Source organism: Bactrocera neohumeralis, unplaced genomic scaffold (assembly GCF_024586455.1).
Source record: "Bactrocera neohumeralis isolate Rockhampton unplaced genomic scaffold, APGP_CSIRO_Bneo_wtdbg2-racon-allhic-juicebox.fasta_v2 cluster11, whole genome shotgun sequence".
In the NCBI taxonomy this organism is placed as follows: domain Eukaryota; kingdom Metazoa; phylum Arthropoda; class Insecta; order Diptera; family Tephritidae; genus Bactrocera; species Bactrocera neohumeralis.
Genome location: NW_026089624.1, coordinates 12389404 through 12411504, shown reverse-complemented (window position 1 = coordinate 12411504; position 22101 = coordinate 12389404). Strand labels below are relative to the sequence as shown.

General features: G+C 36.3%; 2 protein-coding genes across 3 annotated transcripts in view; one reads left to right on the top strand and one right to left on the bottom strand.

Moving 5' to 3' along the window:
- LOC126765903 (uncharacterized) overlaps positions 1-22101 on the top strand; it is a 100499-nt gene that overhangs the window by 64531 nt on the left and 13867 nt on the right. The gene's annotated exons all lie outside the window — the stretch shown is intronic.
- Positions 15792-17642, bottom strand: LOC126765957 (uncharacterized). The gene is made up of 2 exons (XM_050483703.1): positions 16473-17642; positions 15792-16347 (listed from the first exon to the last, which is right to left on the bottom strand). Exons 1-2 carry the CDS (start codon positions 16815-16817, stop codon positions 16018-16020), a joined length of 675 nt encoding a protein of 224 aa, XP_050339660.1. The 5' UTR covers positions 16818-17642; the 3' UTR covers positions 15792-16017.

Genomic DNA, 22101 nt, shown 5'->3' with positions numbered 1-22101 from the left:
CAAAGTAACACCTGTTGGCAAGAATTATTTTGCGTTGGATTTCTAGGCTGACATTGTTGGTGGTGTTTACGCTGGCTCCAAGATAGACGAAATTATCTACAACTTCAAAGTTATGACTGTCAACAGTGACGTGAGCGCCAAGTCGCGAGTGCGACGACTGTTTGTTTGATGACAGGAGATATTTCGTCTTACCCTCGTTCACTGCCAGACCCATTTTCTGTGCTTCCTTGTCCAGCCTGGAGAAAGCAGAACTAACGGCGCGGGTGTGGAGGCCGATGATATCAATATCATCGGCATACGCCAGCAACTGTACACTCTTATAGAAGATGGTACCTTCTCTATTTAGTTCTGCGGCTCGAACTATTTTCTCCAGAAGCAGGTTGAAAAAGTCGCACGATAGGGAATCGCCTTGTCTGAAAACCTAATTACAGCCATGAATAATTGTATTTTGGGTACTGATTTTTCGCTAGGTTTTAAATAGAAAAAACCGTAGCTTAAAACATACATAAAGTGAAAGTGATACGCTCCCTTTGATTTGGGTTAACGTATGTATGTGCATGCTCCTTTTATCGCCGCTTCTTCTATTCTGGTTCTTCTTCTTCTGGTGATTTTGTTTCTTAAGTTCGCCTGCCTTGTTTTTGCAATTATGTATTTTTTGTTTGGGGGTTTCGCGCCCGGTTTATGTGTTGTTTTTGTGTTTGTACAGTTTTGTATATTAAGGTATGCATCCTGCCAGCCAAAGGTGCTGAAAAAACTAGTGAAACAGTAGGTTTTGAAACCCTCAAAAGTAGTGAAAAAAAGAGCACGCCATAGGGCGCGTAAAGATTCTAACCACTTTTCCCCTCACACGTACGTATACAAGTGATCATACGTCTCTTTTGCGCTCATTCAGCAGTGTCATATAAATTATATATGTAAAAATATAGCTGAACTACTCTAATTACCCTAATCGTCAGCTGATGCAGGAATGCATTTTCTGATTGCTAATTTAAAATATTTTTAGAATTGTAAACAAACATTTTAAAATTATTTTTTTTTAATTTTCTTTATTAATATACAATTTTTACAGAATTAAATTTAATTCTATTATTACTAATAATTATTATTCACAAAATTATAGTTTTACCTAAATATTTAATATATGTATATACATATACAAATATATTTTATATCTAAAAGTAAAAGAAAGAATAATTAAATGAAAATGATAATAATACTTGAAAGCAAAGATTAATTAAATAAAAAAAATTATAACATTTGAAAGAAAAGAATAATATTATCTGATAATTTAAAATACAAAACAAACATTTGTTTTCACATATTATATTGGACGTGCAGACCAATTTCAAACAACACACGTGCTGAACACATAGGGAGCGACAGACTTCAAGCGACATATATCAAATATTAAAATACACGCGTTCTTATGGACACAGGTAGTCAGCTGCACGACGACATAACTGTGTCTATAAGAACGTGTGTATTTTAACATTTGACAGATGTCGCTTGAAGTAAGTTGTGAGTTGGGTTGGTGTTGTGTTGTGTGGTGGTGTATGAATATGGTGTCATCGGATGTGGTGTATTGTGCAGTGTTTCCTTAGGGTGCGGCAGTTTATTCCGGGTTAAGTGGGGGGAGGCAAAACAGAGTTCGTCGTGTCCTCTAACTTATTATAAGCATTTAGAAACAATAAACTTTTGTATTTCATTAATAATGAAAATATGTAATAAGTGTTATTTATGTATTATACTCTCACAACATTTTGCTACAGAGTATTAATATATAATTGTGTTCACCTAACGGTTGTTTGATTAACCTGATCGGGATAATGAAGCTGGTTGATATCCGGGTGACGTCTGTCGGAGGTCCGTCTGATCTTATTATATACCCGTATATCGTGATGAAAATTGGTACACATCACGGGAATTTTGAACTGTTATTTGATACGACGAATTGCATTGGGGAGGGGCATCTGCAGTTTTAAATATGTTAAAAACTTGGACGTGGCTCCGCCCTCTAATAGGTCAAGTACAGCGATAGTTTTAAGTATTTTTTGTTTTTTTGTTTGCAGATGAACTGTATATTCAACCAACATCAGCCCTTCATACGGTCATAAAAGGTATGTGTTATGCAAGAAGTAAAAGATTCATTCAAACTCTGTATATATGTCTTTTATTTGAAGTACATAGGAACATATAAAATATTAATAGATCGCCTGTTGTCTAAATAACTGTGCCCATAAGAACTTGTGAGTTTTAATATTTGGCAGATACTGTCTGTTGTCTACCGTCTTAATTCTTTTTAATGAAATATTTTTGTAAGGTTAGTGAATATCGTTTCAGGGCTGTAAAAGATAATTTCTTATTAAATATTTAATGCTCCTTTTAATCCCAATCTCCGTCACATGTGCGATGCCGTAAAAAAGTTGATGAATATTTAATTAGCACAACATAACAAATTTTATCGTATATATGTAAGTTCATTTCTTGTTTTGGTGTAATGTGAACTAAGGTTGTACTGGACTGAACAACTGTTATAACTAAAGTTTTTAAGTCTCGCAATAGTTGGTGTTTTTTTTTATTAGTTGTCGAAACTGAAAACGGCTAATGAAATTTATGATTAACTTTTTATGATAACAGGATCGTTTCCTAGTGATAATATATCGTTACATATGTATATTGTACGTAACTAAATATAGGTATAAGAACTTCAATCTTCCGGTTAGCCTTGAAAATCGTATATATATCGGATCAAAATTTTGCACAACTAGTCCGTTCAAAGTATGACATCTCTCAATAAAAAGTGCGTGATATTCATTAATTTTCTACCCCAAGATACCGAATATGTGGATCTCAGTGCCAATGTCTAACTTTATACCCGAATATATCAGTCAATCTTTGATATATATTAATGAAAATCGGAGAGAATCTCTTCGTGATAATACATACAATATATAAAAAATTTCGATTGACTTTATACCACACCACAGGACCCCGGCCAAGTGTGGTCGTGGCTAAGATATACACTAAATTATATTATTGTAAACTTTTTAACATAGTAAAATGGTATTTATGAATAAATGTGAAAATTACATATGTACATAGATGGTACAAAAATTTACGCAATTAAAATTTGAACATGACTTCAAAATTTTCAAATGATTGATATAAACTTTCTTTGAGTTGCTATTAAATACAAATTAACATAAGTTGGTGAATTTTCTATTTTACTTTATTGATCTTTATTTAATCACAGAGGATTTTAAATTAGTCAGACCGCCTGGCAACAACTTTTTATCCGGAAATTAATTTCGTCAACATCTACATTTGTGGCAGTAACTGATAGCTCAAGCAGCTAACGACTTCTGGTCTTTGACCAAGAATCTCCTGAGTAGCCTAAGAACATCCGTTTAAAGGCGAGCTAAAGTGAGAAGGCGAAACATCCCCTCCACAGGGTTGTGCCTGGGTTTGGGACCCGCCACGTAAAACACAGTGCCAATGAAAACTAATCAAAAGTCTCGGATGAGGGACCCTCTTTTGATGACGACCATGGCAAACGAAGTAAGTCCACGATTTGAGGGCATGCATCTGGAATGTCCGGTTGCTTAATTGGGAAGGTGCCGCTACCCAGCTGGTTAATGTCCTCGTCAGAGTGAAGGCTGATATTGCCGCCGCCCAAGAAGTGCGATGGACGGGACAAGGACAGAGGCGAGTAGGTCCTTGTGGCATGTACTACAGTTGCCATATAAAGGAGCGCAAATTTGATATATAGCTGAGAGAATTTGATATATAGAGCCCGACCGAAGAGAAGAACGATGTGGCCAAATATGACTTCTATGAGCACACTTGGAGCTGCCTCCACCACGATGTCAAAATCGTGCTTGTCGCCTTTAACGCCAGAGTGGGCAAGGAAGGTATCTTTAGCGTAACAGTCGGTAAATTCAGCCTCCACGAGGAAACATCCTCAAATAGGTTGAGGCTGATCGACTTCGTCGGGGCCCGAAATATCCTTATCTGTAATACCAGATTCCAGCATAGAAAAATTCATGATATCTGGCTGTCTCCGGATCAAAAAACCACCAACCAGATCGATCGTGTTGTGATAGACGAAAGACACGTCTCCAGTGTTTAGACGTGCGTACGCTCCGAGGTCCTAACATCGACTTGTACCACTATATTGTTGCAGCCAAGATTCCTACCCGCCTCTGTGCAGCAAACAACGCCTGTCAATACACAAAAGAAATTTTCCACGTCGAAATGCTGCAATCACAACAGATAGCCGAACGGCTTTTTACTCGACTTGCACTCCTGCTCTCTGAGAGCACTCGTCAACAACTCGGTATAAGGGAACTGTGGGACGTCATTTGAAACTCCTTACGTACAGCTGCAACCAAAACCATTGGTTTTCGGAAAATGCAAAAGAACAGCTGGTACGACGAGGAGTGCCGTGTCGCAGCGGAGAGCAAACAGAGTGCCTACCTCGCAACGTTACGATCAACCACAACACGTGCGTGATGTGATAGTTGAAGAGGGAAACAAGACGCATTTGCAGACAGAAAAAGAAAGAGGCCGAAATGCGTGAGTATGAAGAGCTTGACAAGTTGGCCGACAGGGGTAATGCTCGTAAATTTTACGAAAAAATACGGCGGCTAACAGAAGGTTTCAAGACCGGAGCATACCCTTATAGAACCCCCAAAGGTGATCTAGAGATCGATTCTCAGAGCTTACTAAAATTATGGAGGGAACACTTCTCCAGCCTGCTGAATGGAAGTGAATGCATAACGCCAGGAGAAGGCGAACCCGATTCCCCAATCGATGACGATGGAACAGATATTCCATTGGCCGACCATGAAATGGGTTCGAATAGCAATTACCTGTCTGAAGAACAACAAAGCGAAGAGGGTACTGCATTTAAGTGTGCATCGTTGCGCAGTAAGCTCGTTAGCTCCAGACATCTGCGCCGCAAGAAAAGCATTAGCGCACTCGCTGTGTGTTGCGCAACGATCGATGTGCCATACGTTTTAAAAGCGGTAGGGAGACAAAAAATTCAATATCTTTGGAATGGTATGAATGAACAAAAATTTTTTTGCAGATTATTAAAGGTGAATCTTTTTTTCGTTGTCACATACTTTTCGATTTTTTCAGCGTGAATAACACTTTAAAAATTTCAATTGTTTAACAAAAAATTATGTAAATTATTATTATTTAAAAAAATGGATAATGAAACAAGTAAGGAAGGGCTAAGTTCGGGTGTCACCGAACATTTTATACTCTCGCATGATAAAGTGATAATCGAGATTTCATTATCCGTCATTTACATATTTTTTTATTTTGCTGTAAAATTAATTAGATTAGTAGTTCCTGAGATATGGTTTTTGGTCCATAAGTGGGCGAGGCCACGCCCATTTTCAATTTTTAAAAAAAGCCTGGGTGCAGCTTCTTTCTGCAATTTCTTCCGTAAAATTTAGTGTTTCTGACGTTTTTTGTTAGTCGGTTAACGCACTTTTAGTGATTTTCAACATAACCTTTGTATGGGAGGTCGGCGTGGTTATTATCTGATTTCTTCCATTTTTAAACTATATATGGAAATGCCTGAAGGAAACGATTCTATGGAGTTTGGTTGACATAGCTATAGCAGTTTCCGAGATATGTACAAAAAACTTAGTAGGGGGCGGGGCCGCGCCCCCTTTCCAAAAAAATTACGTCCAAATATGCACCTCTCTAATGCGATCCTTTGTGCAAAATTTCATTTTAATATCTTTATTTATGGCTTAGTTATGACACTTTATAGGTTTTCGGTTTTCGCCATTTTGTGGGCGTGGCAGTGGGCCGATTTTAACCTTCTTATGGAGCCAAGAAATACGTGTACCAAGTTTCATTATGATATTTCAATTTTTACTCAAGTTACAGCTTGCACGGACGGACGGACAGACAGACATCCGGATTTTAACTCTACTCGTCACCCTGATAACTTTGGTATACAAAACCCTATATCTGACTCTTTTAGTTTTAGGACTTACAAACAACCGTTATGTGAACAAAACTATAATACTCTCTTTAGCAACTTTGTTGCGAGAGTATAAAAATATCTATAATATAGCACGACCATTTTTCTTTAACTTCACAAAATTTCATCCATTTATCTTTATGAGACAAAATTTTACAATTTTAACATGCTCTAAATTTCAACCTTCAATAGCTTTATCAAAAAAAAAAGAATTTTTACGAAATATTTTTATCACGGGGTATGCGTCTGGTCCCCTTCCTAAGGAACTACTAATTTTCAAAATCAGAGATATTTCGAAATTTTCGTGGACCACTTGACGTGGTTTGACCCTGCAATTGGTTTTTATACTTTTGCAACATGTAGCTGCAGAGTGTAATAATTTTGTTCACCTAAAACTAATCGAGATAATGTTATATATATATATATATATAAATGATCAGGATAACGAGAAAAGTTGAAATCCGGGTGACAATCTGTCTGTCCGTCGGCGCAAACTGTAACTTGAGTAAAAATCGAATTGTCTTTATGAAAGTTGGAACGCGGGTTCCTTAGTAAAAAAAAATTCGAAGCGGGTGTGGTCAGACCAGTGCCACGCCCACAAAACGCCATTAACCGAAAACTTGGCGCAGGGAAAAAGACAAGTTTGAAAAAGTGGGCGTAGTCCCGCCTTCTAATAAGTTTAATGGGCATATATCCTAAACTGCTAACCTACAACAACCAAATTTGCCTAGCACAAATATGATAGGAACTCCTACACACAGTGTGCAATCGGAAGAGGATTCCGCTCACTCTCTAGATAACGGTACTGCTAAAAACTATTAAATTCGCAATAAATTACTAATTAAATACGTCCGAAACATAAAATTTTACCTCCAGAATGCTATGAGAGGGCTTCTCTGATAGTCGCTGCGAAAATTTAACGATGGGAGTGGCACCTCCCACTTTTTTGGTGAAATCACATATCTCGGGACTCGACAGACCGATGTCGACTAAAGTTAGTAGGTTATATTCTTTTTATATTCTCATGTTCTCATGCCACATTGCGATTAGCAAAATAAAACTATAACTACTTTCCATATAACAAAGTTTAAAATTAAGTTTGATTCTTTCACTTTCAAATGTACAAATTAAGAGGTCATTAATATAACGGTATAAAATTTTTCACTATTAATTGTCAAACCAAAAACTGTTCGAACCCCTATATACCGAGTATGTGGACCTCAGTACCTGCAGTTGACTTTTAATCTAAAAAATTGGTCAATGTATGGGATACAAATTCAGAGAGAATCCTTTCATGACAATACTATCTCTGTGTATAAGAAATGGGTTTAATAAGGTCAATACTTCTCTGAGCCCATACATACATAATATAAAGATTTTCGAACTTCCGGGTGACTTTTTTTTGGTTATCGGCCAATGGTTATCTCAATGAAAATTAGAAAGCATGTTTTACTCATAGCAGTGTATCTTTGTGCCTAAAATAAATAAAAACAACTTAACTTTCCCCTATATAACTAATATCAGGATTTTCGAGCATCCGGCTGACTTTACCCATGTGATTGGTGATTATATGTAAGGTACTTTAATTAAACCCAGGCAACATTCTTTTCGTATTTGGCATGTTAATAGTTAATAGATAATCGGGACGATACCAGCCCAACTCACATATAGGAATATGTCGGTCAATGTATGAGTTATATATAAAGTTGCTTGGATTCCGATCCTATGGTTGACATTTTACGCCCTAAAGTATTTCCCGGACTTTGATTCCTGCAAGTTGCAAGAGTATAAACTGTTCTGTTGCACCCGCACTTGGCGCTTCCTTACTTGCTTATTCTTTATTTCTTTTTCATGCTATGTTCGTTTGCACATCATCTATAAAAGTAGCCGCATGACCTGACGGTGAATCTGTCAATGCGATTTTCTGCTTTACATGGTGTGTCCAAGAAAAAAACCGCCTTGCTCGACAATCAGTATAACCCATATACATATGTTATGTAAACAAAAATTACTTGACTCTGGCATTAGCTGTGTGATATTATTTTATTACTTTTCGAGTAAAAAAAATGTCCAAATGATGTCCACCTCACCACTGATTTTCATCCAAATCAGCTAAGCCATTTAAGTATGAATTATAGTGTAACTAATCCCTATATAGATTACAAAATCGATCGTGTTTTTGCAGAAAGAATCCTCCGTTAAGACCTTCTGTGCTGTGGTCCGGTCGTTAAGTGAGTAGATGTGTAAATAAATACCGTTTCATTTTTATATATGTACTAGCTGACCCCGCAGGCGTTGTCCTGCGTGAAATTATGTGTTTTGAAATGAAAAGAAAGTTGAATTTACGTTGTGTTAAAAATCATTTAATTTCGATTTTTCTAAATTTGTTTCAATGTAACGCAGCTTGATAAGCAACATTTTTTGGTTTCTAATCCGGTGCGTAAATGTACAGAGAAGATGGTTTTCCAACTTGTGAACACGCCACGTATAACTTTCCGTGTGAAAAACATAGCATTTCGAGATTTATGTCATACATTTCTAGCGAATATCTTTATGTCCTGTTGGTTGTCATCGTAAATGCAATTTTCACTGGAAACTGAATACGATCGAATTGAAGTGGCAAATCGCTGGAACTTAAAGAAATTCGTAGAATCAAGCATTCTGCCCCTTGTATTTGATAGCTGCGGCACAATCAGTAGGGTAAAATTACAAAATTTCGGCGCATGAAGATTGCAAAACATAATACTGACAGTTCCAACTTTGAGACGCAAATAATGCGGCGGCGTGCCAAGCCTCTCCAAACATTTTAGAAACTCCCCGATAATTTGGCCAATGTTGGCATAAACATTCGTAATGAGTTCATATTTCGCTGAAGTGAATTGACAAACGGTAGGTGGAATTGATATCAAACCATTGGAAGTATCGAAGAGAATTTGTCTATTTGAAATTCTTATGAAATATATAAAATGCCTTTGGCAATGTAATCCCATAATTGACTCGGATTTAAAGGCTGATATGTCGAATTGATCATTGAAAAAGAGTGCGAACTTCAGTGGCATGCAAACTAGCTATAGAATCGTTCATCGCTTGATTCCATTGATATTGTAATTGCTGGCATGCTTCTTAAAAAGTTGCACATACCGTCCCATTCACAGTTTGCAATGACTCAGAAGAAATTTGAATTTTAATGTACGTGACATTAGTCAATAGGAACCGAAGGTAGAAGCAATCGTCGTTTTTCGGATGGATTGTGTAAATTCGTCCCAAGGCTTTCATCTTCTGCTTGGCCTTGCTTTCTGCATAACTATTTCTTCGACGATGCATTCCATGTCTAATATCAAAACATTTCCGAATATATCAATGTTCTCGCAAACGGATCACTGACGCAAGTTGAGAAAATACTCGTCAAGGTCAATTTTGTTGCTGGCGGTTTTTCCACTGGCTGTAATGTATTCCCTGGGTTGAATAGCACTCTTTGGCTATTCTCCAAATGAACTGCGAGACGTACAACAGTTGGAAAACGTTCATGAACTGCCAAAGTAAATATCTCACAAAACGCTTCATTGCAGTTCACGTATCGACCCTTTTGATACTTGCTGATCTCATCTCGTTCAAGGCCAATAATCGTCATATTGCTTTCCTTGGTGAAGTACTTGCAAACTTATTTGATCGATTTCACCAAACTGCAATACTCAACATTGATACGAGTTTTGAATGTGAATTAGACAATAGCGGCGAATATGGTACGATCCATGTGTTAACAACTTCGATATTGACTCCTCTAAATTGAATGCTGAATGTTCTGCCATTGTCGTCTGGTGGCTACGCCGATAGAGTGGATATTCATTATTTCCAGTTTGCGTTTCCAAAAAAATAGCACGTGTATAGTGTTTCGTGCATTTATTGTCAGACATACGAACCGAAGGTCCATGAACCATATTGGTTTTCATAACTTCGTATAATACTGGATCTTTCTCTGGATCACAAATTTCCGCAGAAAAGATTTCATCTATTTGATCTAGTGTAACCACCATCCACCATCCAAAGAAGAATGTGTGCGTGCAACCCAACAGAGTACATCCACACGATGCTTCAAGATAAAGTCCATCAAACATCGTTGCTGTTGTTTGAAAAGTCGTGCTGTGACATCGTGCACGTATGTCATCGCATCCTGGGAGTACTCAGTCATGTGTCTTGGACTGCCAATGTATGATGATGCCAAAAAGAACGCCGACCGATATTAGCGCGACCTCTTCGTGGCATCGCAAAAAATGTCTGTATATGATCACTTTGTATGAAATACACATAGGGTTTTCAATGAATAATATTCAATAAGTTTTCTTTTGAATAACCGGAATAAAGAAAGCAAACAACGAATTTGAACGATTCAAATAATTGAAAAACAAAAAAAAAATTAAAAAAATGTGTATGGAAAAAAGTTACGTTTTGGAATTATCGAATTTTCCGACTTTTCCTCACGAAAAGCAACCTCTGAAAAATTAATCAAGATTGGTTCAGCCGTTCTCGAGTCTTAGCGTTAATAACAAACAAACATTCATTCGTTTGTATGGGAAAAAGAAAAGAGCTGTTTTTAAGGTTTTCCGCAATTATTGGAATTTTTCTCGCCGTAAAAACCATCTTTGAACTTTAGCGAACATGTAAAAAAAAGAATTGGCCAAATTGGTCCAGGCGTTGTTGAGTTATGCGCTTAGCAACTTATTTTGCTATTCATTTTTATATTAAAGAAGATAAGATATATCGATCAATATGTTAGTTATCTTTATGCAATTTAGAGAACGTCTTTATATAATAATTGTCTATATTGGTGCAGAAGATTATTATAAATGTGTCAATTCTTCTTTTAGCTCCAGTATACCCAATATAGTGATTTCCCACTTTCCAGTTGACTTTAGACAGTTTATTTAGGTCAATACCAGCAATATTTTAATGAAATTAAGTTTTTTTTATTCACTCAATAATCTGTTTCCTTTTTGCTTATATACAGCTGTTGACAGCTAATTAGAAACGACACCTATTTTGAGGTAAATGATGTTATTTTCTGATAAATCACGTATATTTATTGTATTTTCACTTATTTTTTTTAAACCTAAGTTAATGTAGTAGTAAACATTTTGTTTAAAATTCGTTTCTGTTTTGATCATTTTAACAAAATATGTGGAATCAACGATTTGAGGAAAAAATATTTTATCAACAAAAGATAATGATATTACAAAAACTTGCTTACTTTCGGTTAGTATTTTGTTAGTTATTTCTTTTACTTTAATATTGCTTCAAATCGATTCCGAATTTACGTTATAAGACTCTGACAGCGCACCAACGTTATGCCATTCTAATTTCATCACAAAGAACATCCATATTTGGGATGCTTTTGGTGCGTATTTGGCTTTTTTAACATCACCCAGAGATGTTCTATAGGGTTTATAGGGTTGACGACTCCCATTTCTAAACATTGATAGAATTTTCATAAAAAAAAACTTTTGTTGCAACTTAGACGCATGCTTTCAATTGTTATCTTCCTTATAACAGCAAATTTTCCTCAGCCAACGGCAATATGACATTTTTTAAGATGTCGACATATTTCTCCTTGTTTAAAATTCAATCAACATGGACCAACACCATTCCTGATAAAACTTCCTCACACCATTATTGATCCTACACCATACTCAACTACGCGTGGAACATAGCGAGGATCACATTCTTAAATTATTGGACGGCGAACATACCTTAGACCATCAGGACATTTTTGTTACATTGTTCTAAACGACATACCTCCGTTGATTTGTTGTCTTAGACCAATAAGAGTTGGCAAAGTCTACGCGTCGTTCCTACGAATTTTAGTCAGAAGTGGGTTCCTGCTTGCTACCTTGCCATGAAGTCCAGATTCGACCAAACGCCGGGCAATTGTTCTCTTGGATATTTGGACATTGTATTCGCCTTGAATTTCATGTAGAATGTCAGTGGAAGTCTTGTTTGGGTTTCTTTGCGAGATAGTATTAATTCTGCCGTTTATTTCTGTTGCACTTTTTCGTCTTTTTTCTTTGCGTGCAACATTGGAAATAGTTTTAAAATTTTGTATATGTTTAAAGGCATTGAAAACAATTTTTGTTGAACATTTGACCTGATACACAATTTATTTGCACGTCTTTCCAGACTAACGAACGTCAAAAATGTAACTAATTAGGGCAGATGTACATCTGCAGTTTTTTCTTATTAAAAACTTGAATAATACATTTTAAACCACAACTTTGAAACACACCCTTACCAGAAATCAATAATATTATTAATAAAAATTAACACTTTGAGGAATTTTAATTTTTTAACCAACTGTTTCTAATTAGCTGTCGCACGTAATTCAAAGGACCTTAGCTTCACAACTACAAAACAAAGTGAATTTAGTAGTAAATACAGTAACACGAATGTTGCAAGACTTTTAGGAATATAAATAACAGTATATCAAACATTTTTATCATTATACTCATCAGCCACCTACAAAAAAGGGAGCGTTTCTAATTAGCTGTCAACAGCTATATACTTATGTACATATATCCAGTATCTATATTTGTCCTTTCAGTCAGTTAAATTAGGCATGAATATATTAATTTGCATTATGTCCTTCGGAAACAAAAATTATGGATATGGGTTGTTACTTTCCCACAGCACTTGTATATATGTATAACGAATTTAGAGATTTGTGTTAATTAGATAAGTTTTGATATAGAACTAGATGATACTAATTAGATACCAAATATTGCGATCCATTAATAAATCCGTGGAATAAAAAATATTGAATTCTTATCAACAATTTTTTAATAAAAGGTGTTGCCAACACCGGAAAATACGCTCTCCGCTTTGATATTTTAATGTTACCAGAATATGAAATGTTCGGTTACACCCGAACTTTGGCTACTTTTCTTCTTTTTACTTTATTTTTAACTGCATTAACTCTTTTTTACAAAACTTTAACGTTTATTTAGAAAAGTATTTACAATAAGATTATTCGAAAGATTGGCAATACCATCTGAGGCTATAATATGTCCTCACCTTCCTGGCAATTTGTGGAATTCAAAATAACTGTCAATTTCTTGTACTCTGTTGAGCATTATGAAACTTATTGGTGCCTAGTCGCTGGCCTGCCTTCGATAACTTCAATTTGCAGCACGTATTTCTGATCCCTCCAAAAACTGAGCATTCTTCTTCTTCTATACTGGCGTAGAAACTGTTTACTCGGTTATAGCCGAGTTAACAACAGCGCATCAGTCGTTTCCTCTATTTGCTATATGGCAACAATTGGTCTTTCCAACGGAATGGAGGACTCCCTCTTCCTCTGCTTCCCCCGGCGGGTACTTTGCCGATTACTTTCAGAGCTGGAGTGATTTCGTCCATTCGGACGACATGACCTAGCCAGCGTAGCCGCTGTCTTTTAATTCGCTGAACTATGTCAATGTGGTCGTATATCTCATACTGGTCATCCTTCCATCGAATGCGATATTCGCCATAGCCAAAGCACAAAGGACCATTAATCTTTTGCGGAACTTTTCTTTCGAACACTCGTAACGTCGACTCTTTAGATGTTGTCCCATGCCTCTGGACCATATAGCAGGGCGGGAATAACGAGTGACTTATTATATAAAGCTATTTTTTCGTCGATAGAGGATTTTACTTCTCAATTGCCTACTCAGCTCGAAGTAGCACCTGTTAGCAAGAGATATTCTGCGTGGAGGCTAACGTTGTTGTTTGTGTTGATGCTGGTTCCAAGATAGACGAAATTATCTACGACTTCGAAGTATGACTGTCAACAGTGACGTGGGTGCTTAGTCGCAAAAGCGTCGACTGTTTGGTTGATGACAGGATATTTTCGAACACCACCAGACCCATTTGCTTCGCTTTCTTGTCCATTCTGGCAAAATCAGGACTAACGGCGCGGTTGTTAAGGCCAATGTTTACTCTTATAGAAAATTGTACCTTCTCTGTTTAGTTCTGCAGCTCGAATTATTTTCTTCAAATGTAGATTGAAGAAGTCACACGAAGGAGAGTCTTGACGGAGCTTTTGGTGTTGCTCAACGTCGGTGTACACAGCCGTATTAGTTTTACGGGGATACCAAATTCAAACATCGCGGTATGTATAAAGGCAGCACCTTTCAATGCTGTCAAAAGCCGCTTTGAAATCGATGAAGAGGTGGTATGTCGATTCTCCTTTCACGGATCTTTTCCAAGATTTGGCAAATGGTGAATACCTGGTCGGCCAGATCTTAAGCCATCCTGATAAGGTCCAATCAGTTTGTTGACGGTGGGTTTTAATCTTTCACACAATACGCTCTATAGAACCTTATGTGCGATGTTTAGGAGACTCATCCTACGGTAGTTGGCGCAGATTGTGGGTTTCCCTTTTTGTGGATTAGACAGAGCACACTTAAATTCCAACCGTCGGGTATGCTTTCGTCCGACCATATTTTACAAAGAAGCTGATGCATGCTCCTTATCAGTTCTTCGCCGCCGTGTTTGAAAAGCTCGGCCGGCAATCCAGTACCCCCGCCGCTTTGTTGTTTTTCATACGGGTAATTGCTATTCGAACTTATTCATGGTCGGGCAATGGAACCTTTGCTCCATCGGCATCGATTGAGAAATTGGGTTCGCCATATCCTGGTGTTATGCCTTCACTGCTGGAGAAGTGTTCTCTTCATAATTTTAGTATGCTCTGGGCACCGCTTACTAGATTACCTCTGGGAATTCTACAAGAGTACGCTAAGATCTTGAACCTTTTGTTAGTCCCCGCATCTTTTTGTAGCATTTTCGAGCATTACTGCTGTCGGCCATCTTGTCAAGCTTTTCATATTCACGCATTTCCGCCTCTCTCTCTCGTTTTGTCTAAAAATGCGTCTTGCTTCCTTCTTCTATCCCATTCTGCACGTGGTCGTTTGTAACGTTATGAGCTTGAAATTCCGTCCCACAGTTCCTTTATACCGAGTTATTGGTTTAGGGAATGCACTTGAAAGTAATCCCAAACCATACAGCATAAGAGGGTCCTCTCATGTGAACGCATACATTTAACCACTTTTTAGGAAATTTTTTTTTATGCGACAACAAAATTCAATCATTTTAATTTTTTAATACATTTTTAATTGTATTTGTTTTGTATTGTATTTTGAAATGCACAAAAATTTTTTTTTTCGTTTTTTACATTTTTAATATATTTTTTTTAAATCAAAGTAGTCTTCAACAAAAAAAAGTAGTTCACTGGTCATGGTGATAGCGGCTGTTCATGTTGTCTGAAATAAAAAAATCGAATGGATTATTATTCAGTAGTTCTGCAGCTATCGTCCCTACCAAATATTATCAATTTCATTAAAAGAAATGTCGAGCTTCAAAAAAAAAGTCACGAAAATCTTGTTTTTTTTCGTTAAAAATTGTTTAAAAAAAATGAAAATATTTTCGAAAATAAATAATTCTGGTAGGGACGATAACTATAAATGAGTAGAAGAACAAAGTATGTAAATTTTAAAGCAATCGGTTGAATACTTTTTTTTTTAGGACCATGACAGTTTCAGAAAATGATGATTCGAGAAAAATGCGTTTAGAAACGTAGCAGCTGCAGACTTATCATGGCGCCTGGTAGACAGTCGCTTACGACACGTCGGCGACTATGAGCTGTAACTTATCAAATACTATGAATTTCGGTCTGAATTTTTCACAGTATGTTTTCTTCCTCTATTATCATTGGTTCCTAATGTATATATGTCGGCAAGATCAATTATGTAGACAAGATTAATTATATTTAACAAATTAGTAATGTGGTTTATTAAACAAAACTATTGATTTCAAGAATACAATGAAAAAACGATTTATATTAAAATTAATTCAGCTCTATCTTGCCGCACGTCGTACACTTCTTACTCGTCTTGCTGATCTTCTTCTTCTTCTTCTGGCTTTTCTGTGCTGTCATATCGTTTCATTCCCACACATCGGCCATCCTGCGTGATATTCGTCTCGAATAACTAAGTAGAATCGTCGTCATCAAATGTATTTAGCCATTCTTTCATAAATTCTGCGCACGTTGTTGTTGTTTTTGGACCTTCGCCGTTACCCAGTTTTTGGACATCGTAAGTGTTGTTCGGTTTTACGTTAGTAATTCGATAGGGGCCTAAAAACTTTTGTTTGAGTTTTAAACCGCTACCTAATTGTGTGCGTTTTATAGCAACAATATCATTTAGTTTGTAAATATGAGCTTTTTTACGTCGCAGATTGTATGATTTTTTGTTTTCTTCTTGAATCTTAAGGATTTGTTTTTTCCCGTCGTTGCGCATTTCGTCTCTATTTTGATTGAACTGTTGCACTAATTGTTCTTCTATGAGTTCTTTAATATAAATATCTTCTTTAGACCTCATTCATTCCCAATTATCATTTCAAATGGTGTCATACGTATGCTTCGATGATATGTGGAATTTAGTACCTGTTGTACTCGGTCGACATAACGGTACCACTTTGTTGCATCTTCAATACTTAGTTTCGATAAAACTGCAATTATTGAGCTGTTCAATCTTTCAATTTGGCCGTTGGCACGTGGTAGTCCTGTAGTTATCTTAACGTGTTTTATGTTTTCTGATCGACAGTATTCTTTAAATTCGTCGGACGTGAATGCCGAACCTCTATCAGAGATAATTTTAACTGGATTACCAAAATTGATGCTTTGCGTCATTAGCTTACTGATGACCTCTTTTGCTGATGTTGATTTGGTAGGATATAGCCAAGAAAATTTTGTAAATGCGTCGATTACTGCAAATATATACTTATACATTTTGCTTGTGGATTCTAACGGACCTAAATGATCGACGTGGTACGTATGTAATGGAGTATCTATTTTATGTAATGGATGTAACTCGCCCTCTTGTTTTCCTCTTTTGCGATTGGCAACGATGCATTGAACGCAATTGGAAATACACTTTTGAATTTTTCATTCAGTTTGGAAAAATAGAATTCTCTGGATATAATATCTTTAGTTTTTGCTAAAGCGAAATGCCCTTTTTCGTGGGCTCGTCGTATAATTTCTCTTTGCATGCATTTGGGTATGACTAGTAACTCGCAGTCGTTTACTAATTTATATAAAATGTCACCCTTCATAAAGTAATCTTCATAACTTTCCTTCTCTTGCAAAATTTCTTTAATTAGTCGCAGTTCGTCATCTTGTGTTTGCGCATCTTTGATCTTTAAAGTAACGTCATCTATGGTAATTGTTAAAATCGGAAATCTACTCAATGCGTCTACGTGTTTCATACTTGAACCAGAACGGTGTTCGATAGTGTAGTCATACTCTTGCAACAACATTATCCACCTAGCTACTCTCGTACATAAATCTTTTTTGTCTATTGTTTTGGCAAACGCATTACAGTCGGTTACAATGGTAAAATGTAAACCCAATAAATAAACTTTAAACTTTTTAAGAGCCTCTATTACAGCGAGTACTTCGAGTTCGTAGCTGCAAAATTTTCGCTCAGCTTCCATCGTCTTTTTACTCATATAATACACGGGGTGCCATTGACTATCATCTGGGGATTTTTGTAATAAAACAGCGCCGTAACCATTTATGGATGCGTCTGTGTGTACCTGCGTTTCATACGTCTGATTGTATATATACTTAATACTGGTTTTTGACTTAAAAGGGTTTTTAAAGTATTAAATGATTTAATTTGTTCATCCCCATGTTAAATACAATGTTTTGCTTCTTCAAATCATTCAGCGGCTTTGCAATTAATGTAAAGTTTCGTATAAACTTTCTAAAGTACCCGGCTAAGCCAAGGAAACTATCTAACTGTTTCAACGTTTTTGGTAATGGATACTTCATAACTGCTTCTATTTTCACACTTGATGGAGCGACGTGGTTATTTTCTATAACGTGGCCCAAAAATTCCACTCGTCTTTGTAAAAATTGGCATTTCTTTTTGTTAATTTGAAGCCCATAATCTTGGCACAAGTTTAGAACCTTTTCTAATCGAATTAGCGCTTCTTTTTCGTCAGTTGCCGGAATTATAACGTCGTCCATGTAAGGGAGAGCAATTCCCCCTTTTGTAAAATCTCGAAATATAGCATTTACATACCTCTGAAAAAACGCTGGGAGAGTTGCACAATCCAAATGGAACCTTAAAAAATTGAAATTGACCGCTATGTGTTACAAATGATGTATACTTGCGGCTTGCATCAGGCACGTCAACGTGGAAGAACCCGTTTGTTAGATCAATCGTGCTAATTACCTTGGAGCCTTGTAGTCGATCGATTTGGTCTTCAATTAAGGGCAGTGGGAATCTGTCCTTAATTATTACTTTGTTTATGCGTCGGTAGTCTATACACAACCTGGGTGTGCCATCGCGTTTTTTCACCAATACTATTGGACTGCAGAATTCAGACTCTGAAGTTTCAACAATTCCATCTTCAAGCCATTGCTCAACTTGCCTATCAATTATCTGCCTTTCTCTAAAAGGAAGTCTACTAGGTGCAGAAAAAATTGGCGTATCGTCTTTTAACACTATTGTCATTTTCACATTTGTTGTTTTAGTTTTATTAGGCGTATATAGTTCAATTATTATTATCAATTCTCAATCCCACTAAATAAAAGTTTGATTCTACCAACTTCGGTTTCTTCAATAATTCGTACACTTTATATGTTAACTTTAAATTTACTGCCTGTATCAAACAAAGCTAACCACATCTTATCTGCCATTCCTACTTCTTTCATCATTATATCTTTACTTGTCTTAACAATTTGTAAATTACGTTTGTCACTTTGTATGATTTTGTTTGGACAATTTTTTGACATATGACCAAAGTTATTACATCCAAAACACTTTACACATTTGTCTCTGTCTTTACAATCAATACCTAATTTTATGGCGTTTTACACCGCAATTATAATAACGAATGTCCACTTTCGCTTCAACATTATTCACTGTTTTTCTGAATCTATTTATACTTCGGTTTTCTGAATTTATTATTTCTTTGTTAAAATCACTATTTACTTTCTTGTTCTTTTCTTTTACTTCATCTTTTGATTTTGATCGCACCATTTCGTATATTTTCAGTTTTTGTTCAAATTCAGTCATACCCTGAGCGCCGTATAAAATGCTTTTATTTAAACTTAAATCCCTTATGCCATCGATCACATACTGGATAAAAGCAGCATTCTCCACGTTTTCCCTTGATACGATTTCTTTCATTTTAAAAAAATAATCTTGTACATTTTCGTCTTTTTTTATTTTTCTTTCACTTAATTGTTTGTGTATGGTAGCACTGTTCGTTGCTGTTTGAAATTCCCAGGAAACAATTCCCCTTTCGCTGTTAAGAAATACGTTTGCAGTACCTTTAATAGATTTTTTAGCAAACACATACTTTTGGAAATCATCCCATCCCATAACAGCTGATGTCTCCTCGAATTCGTTTATCCAAACTTCAACTGGTATATCGTCTGTTCCGTCGTATTGTCGTATTGTTTCTTCAACATCGCGAAAATTCATTGCAAATCTTGACAATTGTGATGGCGCTCTTCTGCTTCTCGGTGTTATTGTGTTCTCTTTTTCGGTTACATAATCGTTGTTTTTAAATGATATAAAGCAATCGTCGTTTTCTCTTTCATGAGTGTTGGTTGTTTTTCTAATTGAATTAGACTGATTAGCCCACTTGTCCGCCAATTCGCCGCAATTTCTGTCGTTTATGTTGCCTGTGGCTACCTCACCGCAGTATTCGCCTTCGCAATCGTCGTCATTTTCATCGTCGTCATTATCGTCTTCTTCGTCGTTGTTGCAACCAAGCAAATTCCCTTTTTGTAGATTTCGAAAGATGTGCAACTGTACATTTTCCTGTTTGCAGCTCAGTTGTAGCAAGTTGCAAATGGAAATCAATTCTGCTACCGATAAATTTGATGCAATGTGTGCAGACTTTTGCGAATACTCGTCGTCATGCTCGTCGTAATTAAAACATTCAAATTCGCGCAGCCTCTGTCTATTTCGCCTATCACCTTCGTCTTCGAAAATAAATCTATGCAATGCGCTAATGGTCTCTTTTCGCATTCGTCGTATATTTTGACGTACATTACCAAAGCTTTGTAGATTCGCCATTTTGAAATATCCAATTACACTATTCCACACATATTTTACTTTAAGGTTGAGCCCCCAAATTCGTGGGCAAGATCAATTATGTAGACAAGATTAATTATATTTAACAAATTAGTAATGTGGTTTATTAAACAAAACTATTGATTTCAAGAATACAATGAAAAAACGATTTATATTAAAATTAATTCAGCTCTATCTTGCCGCACGTCGTACACTTCTTACTCGTCTTGCTGATCTTCTTCTTCTTCTGGCTTTTTTATCGTTTCATTCCCACACATCGGCCATCCTGCGTGATATTCGTCTCGAATAACTAAGTACAATCGTCGTCATCAAATGTATTTAGCCATTCTTTTATAAATTCCGCGCACGTTGTTGTTGTTTTTGGACCTTCGCCGTTACCCAGTTTTTGGACATCGTAAGTGTTGTTCGGTTTTACGTTAGTAATTCGATAGGGGCCTAAAAACTCTTATTTGAGTTTTAAACCGTTACCTAATTGTGTGCGTTGTATAGCAACAATATCATTTAGTTTGTAAATATGAGCTTTTTTACGTCGCAGATTGTATTATTTTTTGTTTTCTCCTCGAATCTTAAGGATTTGTTTTTTCCCGTCGGTGCGCATTTCGTCTCTATTTCAATTGTTGCACTAATTGTTCTTCGATGAGTTCTTTAACATAAATATCTTCTTTAGACCTCATTCGGGTCCCAATCATCATTTCAAACGGTGTCATATTTATGCTTCGATGATATGTGGAATTTAGTACCTGTTGTACTCGGTCGACACAACGGTACCACTTTGTTGCATCTTCAATACTTAGTTTCGATAAAACTGCAATTATTGTGTTGTTCAATCTTTCAATTTGGCCGTTGGCACATGGTAGTCCTGTAGTTATCTTAACGTGTTTTATGTTTTCTGATCGACAGTATTCTTTAAATTCGTCGGACGTGAATGCCGAACCTCTATCAGAGATAATTTTAACTGGATTACCAAAATTGATGCTTTGCGTCATTAGCTTACAGATGACCTCTTTTGCTGATGTTGATTTGGTAGGATATAGCCAAGAAAATTTTGTAAATGCGTCGATTACTGCAAATATATACTTATACATTTTGCTTGTGGATTCTAACGGACCTAAATAATCGACGTGGTACGTATGTATTTGAGTATCTATTTTATGTAATGGATGTAACTCGCCCTCTTGTTTTCCTCGTTTGCGATTTGCAAAGATGCATTGAACGCAATTGGAAATACACTTTTGTATTTTTCCATTCAGTTTGGAAAAATAGAATTCTCTGGATATTATATCTTTAGTTTTTGCTAAAGAGAAATGCCCTTTTTCGTGGGCTCGCATTTGGGTATGACTAATAACTCGCAGTCGTTTACTAATTTATATAAAATGTCACCCTTCATAAAGTAATCTTCATAACTTTCCTTCTCTTGTAAAATTTCTTTAATTAGTCGCAGTTCGTCATCTTGTATTTGCGCATCTTTGATCTTTAAAGTAACGTCATCTATGGTAATTGTTAAAATCGGAAATCTACTCAATGCGCCTACGTGTTTCATACTTGAACCAGAACGGTGTTCGATAGTGTAGTCATACTCTTGCAACAACATTATCCACCTAGCTACTCTCGTACATAAATCTTTTTTGTCTATTGTTTTGGCAAACGCATTACAGTCGGTTACAATGGTAAAATGTAATCCCAATAAATAAACTTTAAACTTTTTAAGAGCCTCTATTACAGCGAGTACTTCGAGTTCGTACACTTCTTACTCGTCTTGCTGATCTTCTTCTTCTTCTTCTGGCTTTTCTATGCTGCCATATCGTTTCATTCCCACATATATTATACAGAGAAGGCATCAGATGGAATGCAAAATAGCGTTATATTGGAAGAAGACGTGGTTGTGAACTGATTTCACCCATATTTCGTACATGTTATCAGGGTTTTAAGAAAATATTATATACCGAATTTCATTTAAAT